The sequence below is a fragment of the Panthera onca genome, chromosome A2 (genome assembly GCF_046562875.1).
Source record: "Panthera onca isolate mPanOnc1 chromosome A2, mPanOnc1 haplotype 2, whole genome shotgun sequence".
NCBI lineage: Eukaryota > Metazoa > Chordata > Mammalia > Carnivora > Felidae > Panthera > Panthera onca.
The window spans coordinates 22,301,863-22,314,052 of record NC_138340.1 but is presented as its reverse complement, the minus strand read 5'-3'; the positions used below and the strand labels follow the sequence as shown (position 1 = coordinate 22,314,052).

The following is a 12,190-nucleotide window of genomic DNA, read 5'->3' as shown; positions in this document are numbered from 1 at the left end:
CCCCCTGTGTGAGCTCAGGCAAGCCACCTACCCTGTCCCTGACATTTGCTCATCTGTGAAATGGGTTCACGATCGTACCTACTTGACAGGGTTGCTACAGGATTGAACCCTAGTGCACGTGAAGGTTCTCTCTGACCCTCCTGCTGCTGGCAGTCAGAGAGAAGGGGGTGTCCTGAGGGTGGGTCCCATGCAGGGTGCCCATCGGGCCTGTGATGTCCAGGCCAGGTGGGCCAGCTCACCTGCTGCTGCATCAGGTGCAGGGGCAGGGCTGTGCGGTGGGGGAAGGCGGGGGGCGGCGGGGCCTCTTCCTGGCTGCTCTGCCGGCGCAGACACTCGAAGTTGAAGGAGGATCTCCGGTGGGCTGAGAAGTGAAGCACAGCAGCACTTGTGAATCGAGCGCTCTGTCGGGACCCCGGGGCCCTGGGGTTGAGGGTGGCCCGCTGGACATTCAGCAGAGAGCCCAAGAGGAAGCAAGAGACAGGTCTGAGGAAAAGCATCAGGTAGGGAGGCCTCAGAACTTTGGGAGGGAGGATGAAGAAGCTGCCCAGCCGAGGGACGTTTTTAACAAGTTCAAGCTGGTTTCTTGTGAATGCAGTGCCTGTTCTCACGGGGCAGAGCTAAAGGCTCCGGAGTGCGGAGTGCGGCTGTTCTGATTCGAAGCCCCGGCCCTGTGGATACATTGTTTCAGGCCAAGAACAACAAGGTCATTCTAGAATCCTACGGCTGCTTGCTGACTGACCCCCTTCTCACCCTGCAGACATCCTAAGTGTCTCTGGGGGACGTGGCCTCTCGCTGGCGCTCCCGTGCTTCTATCTGCTTTAAGAGGGGGGGGGGGGGGGGTGACCTGCTACCAGCTCAGCCAGATACGAAGCAAATTCTTTTGTTGGGAAAGACCCAGCTTCTCTAGCACTGAAGACAAAAACAGAAAAGAACACCTCTAAGGATAAAGAACATGGTTGTCCTATTAATGCCCACTTTAAAGAAAGGCTCCTGCATGGGGTTGAGCGATGACAAGGGATCCAGGAGGTCAGTCTGAATCCTGGGCCCCCAAGCACAGGCCAGAGGCTGCCTCTGGAAATAGCTCCACCCTCCAAGTGTGCTGGCTCACTGCTTGGGGGCCTGATAGTTTGCAAGGCAGGAGCGAGGTCTCTTTAACTTCCGCTTTCTAAGATCCCAGGGCATTTGTCATGCTCCAGCAAAACGCTGCACACCCCTAATTCCTGTACTGGAAAACTGCAGAGGCGAGCCTCCCAGGCCTCCTGGGACCACATGTGGAGCTGCAGGAACCAGCTCCACGTTCTGTTAGGTTCTGTGAGCTCTAATCTAAAAGTGCATGAAGACTGGGCTGAGCCCTTGGCTGACTCTGCCCTGTGGGCATGCCGGGCCCCCTCCTCCTCGCTGAGTTGCATGACAGCTGCTGTCCTCCATGCACCACACAGGGGATGGGCCTCCCCTGGCTGCACACCCTCTAGGACCGTTCTAGAATCAGATGGCAAGGGCCAGAGGCTCGGAGCCAGGAGAGGAAGCCACCATCCCTCTCATTTGGGGAGTGCCTTTCAGTTTTGAAAATCGGTCCGCATATACCTGTCATCTCATCTGCTGTGCACAACCACCTCTGACAGAGGAAGCAATCCCACTGCGGCTGAGAACATAGGCTGAAGACTTCCATGTTCTCCTCCCTGCCCAACGTCTGAACTGATGGGCAGTAAAGCAAATAAAATACATTTTATTTATTTGCCCTTACGAATACAAAGGGCATCTGCTCTAGCCCACTCAGCTTCACCAGGGCAGAGCCTCTGAATGGTGGGCATTAATGTGGCCACCACAGGGGACACAGGGAGGTCCAGGGAGGGCAATGGTCCTCTGGTGGGCCAGGGGCTCTACCTGGCCTCACCTGCATGTGTCACCCAGTATTTATGGAGCTCGGGATTGCTCTGTTTAGCAGCATGTGTTTGGGGCTGCAGAATTAAATATTAACCATGTAAATGGGTCTGATTACACTCCCCAGCAGGTCAGTGACAGCTGGAGAGAGGCAGAGGGCCCCAGGCACCACCCAGACACACTTGTTATTGCACGCGGAGTTAGCAGACTCAGAGCCAACGTGTCTTGGCTATTTTTGGTTCCTGATTAGAGTCCTACTCACAAATATGCTTCATTCCTCAGAAACACCAGGAATGGATATTTTTTAACCAATCACCAAAATGCCCACATATGCAAAATCAAACTCCCCGGCCGGGAGCAGCAGGGGCCACTGCTACATTTCTTACCCCAGCCCACGTTCCTCACTTGGGGTGACCCAGATCTCCTGCAGCACTGCTTAGGCCACCTGCATAGGCAAAACAGGTGGGGAGCAGCCAGCCCCCACGTCTTCTCAGCAGGATGGGATTCCTCCAGCCCCAGGATGGGGGTGCTGACCCTAGAAGTCACCACCAAGGCCAAAACCTGCCCCGTGAACAATGGCATTGGCTGACCCATGGCAAAGATGAAAGACAGGGGGATGGGGAGGTGAGGGGGGCACTCCCTGGTGGGGACTGAGAAGAGATGGACATCAAGAGTCCCCAGGTGGCCTTCAGAGGCGTGGGGCTGGGTGGGATAGGCCTGGGCTCAGGTCCAGCTCTGCACAGGGCTGATCCCTTCCACCCTCCTCTGTCAGGAGAGGGCCTGACAACGACATGGCACACATCTTACCTACCTCACAGGATGGGCCTCGGGCTCAAAGGCAATGATAACATGCACAAAAAGCCCCTTACCAGATGCCACATACTATGGACATTTAGGTCACATACTGCCTTCCTCTGTTCTCAGAGAGTCAAGAACAGCACTAAAGTTGTCCGAGCTCTATCACGTGAGATACGGATGAGACAGAAAGGAAAGCCGGTAGGGTCTCCAACCAGGGGAGGTTGGAGGGCTGACAGTCCCTAGCAAAGCAGGACCACATTTGTCACACTTCCCCGGGGGGCTGGGGTTGGGGGAGGGGCACACTGTTCCTTGGAAGGCTTCACCCAAAACAAAAAATCTGGCCTCACATGTTGGGGTGGGAGGTAGTAGGCGTCTCCTTGGAGATCTCCGAGAGTCATAGCAAATGGGTGAGTCGTCATCTTCCAAGAAGCCTTGGGGGTGATGGTAGCCTCGAGGCCGCTCGAAGTCCCAGTTGCTGCCTGGGTATCTGTTGTAGTAGCTGTAGTTCTGCCTGGTGGTCAAAACGGCCAAAAGAGACGGTAAGGGGTGCCCGAGATCCTAGTTAGCAAGTCCTGCCTGTCAGCTCAGACAGACCCACCTTTCTTGAACACCCTGGACTGGCTGAGAGCAAGGCAGTCCTCGGCCTCACGGAAGACTCAGGGCCCTGGTAGCAGCTGGTCTGAGAGCAGCCTCCACCCTGCCTTTCTGGCCCTATTTCTCCTGCTCCCGCTTTCCCTCTCGCCCAGAGTCTGTGCTCTGCCTCACTTCCCAGGGCAGGCCAGGTGTAGTGCACGTGGGCCCTGGCTTCAGGGCACGAGGGGCGGGAGACAGCCAGGCCTCCTACCATCAGCCCGAGCCGCAGAGCTGCTCACCTGCTCCCGGCCGGTGAGCCGGCATCCTCAGAACCCTCCTCACCACTGAAATACTCCTGCTCGTCCAAGCAGTGGGGGTCGCTGAAGTAGCCGTGTACCTCTGGATCTTCCCGGCAAATAGTTGGGAACTGCTCATCTCCTGAGTCAGACCTGCGGTTGCGAGACAGGGCCTGAGCGCCCAGGCAGGCGGCAGACACCTCCCGTAGCCAGGCCGCGGTGGGAGGCCAGCTCCCCCCGCCCCCCACATGCCCCTGACTTCTCCCCAGTGCACCCGGGACTGGACTGCTCAGGCTCCGCGTGTGAGCACATCTCTCTCTTGGTACCCCTGCACGATGCCGGCGCCAAACCACTATGCCCAGGGGCCACGGCGCCAAAGGAGTCAGTGTAATTTGGGGGAAGAGAACAAGGAAATGGACATAGAAGCCTGCAGGGATCGGCAGTCCCAGGGAAAAGGCTCTGATCCTTCCTGCCCTGGCCTGTGTGACTTCAGGGTCTGGAACAAAGAGGCCCCCTAACCAATTTCCCACTGCGTCCACCCCAGGAAAAGTCGCAGGGGTTTGCAACTCAGTGTCCCAGGGGGACTCACACGTGTGACACCTCGCATGTTTTCAAAGCCTGCCTTGCCCACATGGCAAGACTGTCATGCTGTCTCCCTGAAAGCCACTGTCCTGGCCTCGGTCCTCAGGAAAACCAGCCAGGCTCTGTTATATCAACTCCCTCCAAAGAGAGGACTGTGTTCCCTCCAAGTTCATGCTCTCAAGTTGCTCCTGAGCAGCTGGTTTCTCTTGATACAATGAAAGCAAGAGACCAAGCCCCCCGTTCCCAGGAAAATGATCATCCCACTCACAATTCAACCCGCTTTAGCAAATGTGTAGCAGGGTACACAGCACAGATGTTGGGGGCTCCAGGACAGACAGAGAAGATCTGGTCCCTGGTCTTCAGGAGGTTGGGGTCACTTTCTTATCAAGTCCCCACAAGAGGCTTGAACTCAGAGAGCAGCAGGCATTGGCCGGCCTCCCGGGGCCAGGCAGCTGGAAGTGCACAGTGGGCTCTCCCTATGCTATCATGAGGCCCGTGGGCACACTGGCGCATCAATACCAGCACATCCTTGGCTGTAACAGACTGTGTAGTCTACACACATATGGACCTCAAAGCTCATTTGCTTAGAAAGCAGCAGCTACCTCTGCCCCAGGAGTCCACAGGCCCAAGCAGTTGCCTCTAGGGAAGTTTCATCTCTCAGTGTTGAGAGGCCAGTAGGTCACACTTATGACACAGAGTATTTAACACACAAACGCAATGAGCACATACCTAATGTAAGTTTCATAATAGCGGGTTCTATCCAGGACAAGCATAACATGGGAGGGAGGGAGGGAGAAGATAAAAGTTAAATACTTCCAACAAAATTTAAAATGCAGATATCAGGCTAGTTCCTAGCACAGAGGTCAGCAAACTATGGTTTATAGGCCATATACTGTCATTGAGCTACGAACGGTTCTTACTTTTAGAGGATTGCAAAAAACAAACAAACAAACAAACAAACAAACAAAAACAAAAAAAAACCCCAAAGGAATAAAAATATTTCATCACATGTGACTATATGAAGTTCACATTGCAGTGTCTGTAAATAAAGTTTTATCAGGCTATGGCTGCACCCATGCGTTTACACATGGTCTATGACTGCTTTCTGTCTACAACAACAGAGCTCAGTGGCTGCGATGGAGATTGTATGGTGCCCCAAACCTAAAATGCTTACTATGTAGCCCTTTACAGACAAAGTTTGCCAACCCCTGCCCCAAAGTATGTTGGCATCACTGGGGAAGGTAGAGCCTGTAACTGCTGCTGTTTCGGGGGGCATCCCACTTGGATGGCTGGTGGCCCTTTATCTTCCGGGTGCATCACTGGCTAGTGCCTGACGAGGCTGTGAGCTCACAGTACTCCCAGGTTCTAGTGCAAATGCCTCCCGGGAACCTCCTGTGTGTGCCAGAGCACAGGGGAGAAAAAATTGCCTTGGGCAGACACTACATTACCAAGTGCAAACACATTTTAAAGGTTACCTTTTAATACTGGACCTTCTTTGAGCCTCACGGTCACGCTTGTGGGAGGAGTGATGCCCATTTTCAGACATATGCTCAAGGTTCCCAATGCTGGGCCGCTTTCCAGGGGCAGCTTTGGACATATTGGCATTATTGAGATTGGCATTTGTTGAGCTGGGAGCTTGCTTTCCTATGGAATTATGGTTATGATGGTTATGACACACCGAATTTCCTGCTGGAGGAAACAGCGGTTTCTCAGTATCACTTGCAGGTGGAATTGAAGGCCTTTGGACATGCAGGGGACGGTGGGTGGTATTGGTCTGCTGAAGGGAATCTCTCCTATCACTATTAACATGATTGACATGGTTTCCAAGCAGGGCACCATTTCTCTGCAAAATAATGGGAGACAACACCAGGTAATTTAACAAGTATTTGATGCAGGCTAGCTATGTTAGGTAACTTTTTCTACACGAAAAACAAATTCTAGGTAAGCTCCGTAGGATCCCTGTAAAACAATCTGAGTTTCTCACAGATCAGGGTGAATGTGTCTGCGTGGCAGCTGGTCCCCCCTGAAATGAGGAAGGTTACCGATTCCTGAGCTGGGGAGCAAGCTCTTGGCTATCACACGAGTGTGCTCTTGCAGTCGCTCCAAGTTGAGGTGACTTATACCCAGCACGGCTGGCTGGCTGAGGTTGGGCAGAAGGCATACTCTTGGGCTGAGGGGCTGGGGGCCGGCTGGCAGGTCAAAGAACTGGCCCAGGGAAGAAGGGGGTGGTGCAGGTAGGCAGCTGCTAGTGGGACTCAGGATGCTCAGCCACACTGGCCAAGCAGCCGTGGCCAGGCTCCTCTGAAGCTGCTAGTGTGGGACAGAGGGGTGAGTTCAGGAATGGAGCAGGCCTGGCCCTAGAGGAGGTGCCGAAGGTCTGCTGTGGGGAGAGCACAGTCCATAAGCCCCTCTAGGCCCAGGGGCTGCTTTGCATTCTCCAGGCTCTTTTGTGGATCACCAACTGCCCAAACTGGAGTCCTGCCCCACTATTTCCAAGTGGCCAGTGTGTAGCTAGGCGTGGAATAATTACTTTGAATACATCTTCTTCTTCTTCTCGTTTTGTTTCCTCCGGCTCGTCATCTTGCAAATCACATGATATAGCACGCCGGATTTCTGGCCCAATGTCATGCAGTGTCCTTAATCCTGCCTAGATCAACACAAATGGCAAAACGGATTAGACAACATGGATGCGCTGGGCCCGGCCTGGATCCTGGCTCTGCTCCTGCCTGATTCAGCGGTGGAAAGGGAAGTTTCTCCAAAGGCAACCTGGGGAACTGACTGCTTGCGTGAATGTGACTGAAGGGTCCCTGAAGCCCCAGGGTCGAAGGATGTGGTCAGGAATTCAAGACGGTCCTAGGCTGGGATGCTTGAGGTCTTCAACCCAGTAACCTCCTTCTCAATTACCTGCACTTGTAGGGAGCAATGTCTGCCGTGGTCAAGAGCACATGTTCATGTCTAAATGACAGAAGGATGGCCTGCAGAGTCCTCTCCCAGAGCCCCAGAGGGGGCAAGGAACACAATCAGGCCATTCTACAAGGACTCACTGGCTGTGTCCAGGATAAGGAGATCTAAGTCCAAGTACAAGGGGGCAAGCCGACCAAGTAGCCATCAGGGCCACCGGTTCTGCTAGAAAGCCATGGGAACAAGGGAGTGACACCACACACTACAATCACCAGCACACTCAGGACCATGACAAGATGGGTTGACACGCACACAGACCTGGGCCGCTGTGCAGCGCCAGCCTCCATGGCCATCCGTGGTGCCCTGGCCTGTAGCCTGGGGTCAGGCCAAGAACTTGCCAACAGTTGGATCATCCTCTTGAAGACCACAACACATTGAAAGGGGCTCACCAGCCTCTGGAGGCTGTGCAGGACCCACCAGGTGACCCCTCCTGGGCCCTCACAGACATACTCCTTTTCCTGAGACTCTTGCAGTTGGCCTACCTTATATTGGGCCCCGGTTCCACTGGGTTCCACTGGGACAGGCCCTGGGAGGAGCCCTTCTGTTGTTCTCCACTTTGTTAGGAGAACATTACAGGTGCTTACACTATATATGGGGAAAGTGGAGTTGCTGGCTCTGAGAAAATTATATTTTGACCATCAATTTGAGGAAAAATAGTATGCTGACTTTAAAGACTAATAGGGACAGTACAGCTACTTTATCCCTCTCCAAAGAAAGACTTACTTCCTGCCTGCCAGCAGGCCTAAGCCCACCTGTCCTATATCTGGGCAGGACCCCCTCATTTGCTGGCAGTCCTTCTGCAACTCAGCAGCCACACCGGAGCACGAACCCCAGCTGTATGGGGCCGCATCTGTAGTTAAAACTCCACATCAGGGTGGTCAGCAGGGGAGCCCTGGGCCTAGAGGTAGGTCATCGGGGGGAGGGGCCTACCTCCCGGCCCTTCCTTCATGAGCCCCAGCAGTGTGAGTGGGGAGGGGAGGGGGTGGAGGGGGTGGTGGCCACATCTGGCCAGATCCCACAGGGCTGACCCCCCTGGTGTGGGAACGCTCAGAACTGGTCTTCTCCAGATGCCAGTGGTGACAGTAATTTAGGATGTAAAGTCCTATAGGAACTTCCTAAGAGGCTCCTGTGGAAACAGTCTCATCCACATGAGTTGATGCTGTTCAAAATGGTATACCAGGCTAGGTCTGGTTTGATCCATTTCTTGGATAGAGGAGGAGGGGGTCTTTCCATTTTGTGAATTGTAGGCATGAAAGAGCTGCCAGATTCAGAGCTCTCAGGTTCTTGGCTAGGAATGCTGTGGTCTTGTAGGGGAAAGACACACATGTCGTGGGGCCAAACCTGGAACAGTCTGCGGCATGGTCAGTGAGGCTGCCTCTCACTCTCCTGTCCCTCCGACCACAGGCATGAGATGCACGCACATACGCAGACATGAACACACTCACATATATGCACACACACATGCTTTCCCTCTCTCAGATCCCCAGGTCCAGCACATCTGAGCCAGGGGAATCATCTGGCTTGGAGGTAGACCCACTTGCCATTCTCTTGGAAACATCAAGAAGGCAACTCTAATGTCAAGTGGGGTAAAGCTCTTTCACATGGAGCTGCAGGCATGTGCAGGAAGGTCAAGCCTAGCACTATCGAACAGCCTGTGGCTCAATCGTTCAGTGTCTTCCAGAGCACGGTCATCAAGGGAAGGTGAGCTAAGTCAGGGTTTCGTCGTCTGGTTTTGGATCACTGAGAGGAAAGGGCGATCACAGATCTGAGGTTCCCAAGTCAAAGACCAGGTTTGAGACACCCACTGCCTTGTCCACAAAATAAACATAGGTGACAAAGCACTAAGTCAGTAGCCCCGGGTAAATTATGTATATGAACGCATGTCACGAGGCACCATGGGCTAGGAACACTCCTGAAGTTGAAAAACAACAGATAATCCTATTCACTGTCATTCAACTGATTGGACTGGGTCTGATTAAAAGAAATAGAAAACTATTTATTTGGATAATTTTTAACATCATCCTCTGTTGACGGGTTGACATTTCACTGAAATACACATATAACATAATTGCATCATAAAAACAAAAACGGTCTCCAGCATGTCTTCAATGGTACACAAGATCAGGAGAGTGGTGAACAGACACAGGACAGAGAATTTGTTTGCAACATAAATCATGGAGAAAACTGAGAGGCGGCTCAAGAGGCCACTTCCAAGGACAAATAATGACAACATATTTATTAAAGAGACATCAAAGGAGGATAGAAAGCATCACCCTTCCTCGACACAAAAGCAGAGGTTTAGAGATCATGGTTATGTTTTGCTTGCTCCACACAGGAAGAAACACATCTTCTGTGAGTCAGGGCCTGACTTGACTCTTTCACACGGGATCTGGGGAAGGACGGGGCGGAGGGCTATGGGAGGTGGGGTGTCTGCTAGGTCTGGGAATGAAGGAAACAGATGTTCCCAAACTTGAACTGAAATGAAGCTTAAGCACAGCACCCTGAATTTATTACATATCACAAAACATGGTAATGAAATTTTTCTAGCACACATATCAAGCTAACAGGTAGCTTAGGCTGCTCCAAAGTTTCCATAGGCACAAATTCCAATCCCAGAAAACTATCTTAAACTCTTGAAAAAATTACTTTTTTTCATACCGCTAAAAAAAACCCCAAAACATTTTTTTTTTAAATAAACACTTTACAACCAGTAAAATGATCTGTTCTTTCATTTTTCATATCGGTGTCTACCTCAATCAGCAAAATACTACTTTAATTTGAAACGTGGTCATTTAGCACTTAAACCAACACAATGAAAGCTGTATAGTCATTCCATTAACATCACAGTAGAATTATGGTTTTGAATAAACACAGAATTGCTATAAAATAGAAACATTTTTGATTTAAGATGTCCAATCATATAAAATATTAAACAGAATCAAGCCTAGTTTCTGGTTGATTTTTAAATGCTAGATGGTATCATAAATATCTTTTAAAAAAAGAAACATTGGCGCTTTGCCCGTAGACTGCTGCTTTAAATTTTAGACACCATTTAATTGGAATTTTATAGATATTTACTCTATAGAATGATTAGGTCACCCAAACAAACAAACAAACAAACAAAAACAAACTATAAAATCTCTCTAAATATTTCTGAAGCAATAGCATAAAACTATGGTATTTTAACATCAGATATGAATATTCATTTACCTTCCTTTCTCTCACCCAGTTAGGGTGAGTTCTCCCTACCTGGGTGCATGAGATGCCGTGCTGGCTGCCTTCCTAAGCTAGCTCTGTCAGACACACCAGGAGCCGCCGGCTCTCAGCACCAGAGAAAGCAGAGACAGACGCCAGAACACTCCCCCGAACATACACTGTAACAGTGGAGATAAGAGATGTGTGTCTCCAGTCGGGACCAGGCCGGGCCATTCATCTTCGGACGCCAGTGCCAGGCTTTCAGACTCCAGCCAAAGACCCCTCCTGTCTGCTATAGCCTGTTCTCCATCACAGGCTTCGCTTGGCCAGGGCCGGCCCTACACACCCGTCTCATTAAAGGCAAGTTCTGATTAACCCTTTAGCAGGATTCAGCCCCTGTCGCATCAGAGGGCATTGTTTCAGACTAGCTCCATCAGAAGAAAGAACTGGAGACTGAATTCTTATAGAATAAACCAGCTCATCTGCAAGCTGTCCTCCACTGCCCCCGCAAACACACAGGCACACATAGCACACACGGGCACACCCTTTCTTTTGTCATCCTTTTCCTCCAGGGAAAATGTGACAGTGTGGCCTTTGCGTCCATTATGCACTGTCCTTGAGTCATATGTAAAGGGTTAGAATCAAGAGCGCGGCACTCCATGGGCCACCCACAGGGATCCTGATCCTGGCTGAAAGGTCAACTGTAATGTCACTGCCTAAGTGACTCCTGGCATCGCACTCAGCAGTACACATCAAGTTTGTTACCACCACTTTGAAAGATAAAGGAATCTTTTTTTTAAAAAAAATTATCGAAAGAGATCTATGACGTCTCCCTGCAAGTGATCTGACAGACCTATCTGAGCAACCTTGATTCTTGGTTGTAGTCTGACACCAGAATCAGAGCAATTCCTGCCAGTTTCTTGATAACGGAGTATTACTTAAAGTTCAGCAGAAGCCTCAGATCATGATTTCTATTCTGTTAGCATCTTTGTACCTGCCATAATGATCTCACATACTTTATCCCACTATATCCCAGGAAGGCAGGATTATCCCCATTTGGTTGAGTGGCCTGCCTGACTGACGAAGGCTCAGCTGGGACTCTGGTCCCCAGGACTGCCCCACCCCGACCACCACCAAGACAAAGCCATTGAGTCTCCAGGAGCAAGGGCTGGGATGGAGTCTCAGTTGTGTGCTCACTTAGCCCTGTGACCCCACACATGACCTCAGTCAAGGTTAACCTTCTTCCATCTAACTTGGCAGAACTCTTGTATCACTGAGGTCAACAGGGAAGTGGACCAGTGATCATAAGGTGTCAAGAAAACTGACCCTGTACTTAGCACACGTCCTGGTCTCAGCTGTGCCGCTCTGAGGAGTACCGATCTTTGAAAACACTGTCTATCACACAGACCCCCATTCCTCCAGATCAGCACAGGCACGGGGGTATGACCTATGATGCTCCTTCTGAACTTAGCTGGACACAGGGCTCACAGGTAGCTTTATGTCTAGTCAGTGGGTTGGGCCTAGGGTGGCACCTGGGAGGGACAAAAAAGTTCAAGGTAGGGGCAGTGCAATATGCAGGAGGCTCTCTCACTAGGGAGATCCTAAAAAGGCTCTAGTACCCTTTCCCTTTGTGGGGAGGGGTATGTAGGATCATTTCCCTAGAGCAGCAGTTCTCAAAGTGTGGCCTGGGGACATCTCCAGGGACTGACGAGGTGACTGTAATGTTCACACTACCAGGACATTCTTTGCCTTATACACGCATTTCCTCAGAGCACAATGGGGTTATTCAAAGGCTATACGACATGTGAAGATGTCACCTTTCTGGTACCTTTGTGCAGGTATATTCTGTATTTTGAAATTTTCTGTTTTATTTTTTAACGTAAGTACTGATATACAAGGGCCCT

General features: G+C 51.2%; 1 protein-coding gene across 19 annotated transcripts in view; it reads right to left on the bottom strand.

Moving 5' to 3' along the window:
* The window catches only part of CACNA1D (calcium voltage-gated channel subunit alpha1 D), a 302,816-nt gene that overhangs the window by 4,474 nt on the left and 286,152 nt on the right, over positions 1 to 12,190 (bottom strand). For 15 of the 19 annotated variants that reach the window (XM_078442943.2, XM_060631293.3, XM_078442944.2 and 12 more), the window contains 6 exons: positions 6,661 to 6,777; positions 5,606 to 5,973; positions 4,860 to 4,886; positions 3,552 to 3,701; positions 3,027 to 3,190; positions 240 to 361 (listed from right to left, as the gene is read on the bottom strand). In XM_078442943.2, coding sequence (XP_078299069.2) covers positions 240 to 361; positions 3,027 to 3,190; positions 3,552 to 3,701; positions 4,860 to 4,886; positions 5,606 to 5,973; positions 6,661 to 6,777 — 948 coding nt within the window. Of the gene's footprint in view, positions 1 to 239; positions 362 to 3,026; positions 3,191 to 3,551; positions 3,702 to 4,859; positions 4,887 to 5,605; positions 5,974 to 6,660; positions 6,778 to 12,190 lie in introns of those variants that run through there. The other 4 variants (XM_060631295.3, XM_060631305.3, XM_060631306.3 and 1 more) reach the window with 3 other exon arrangements.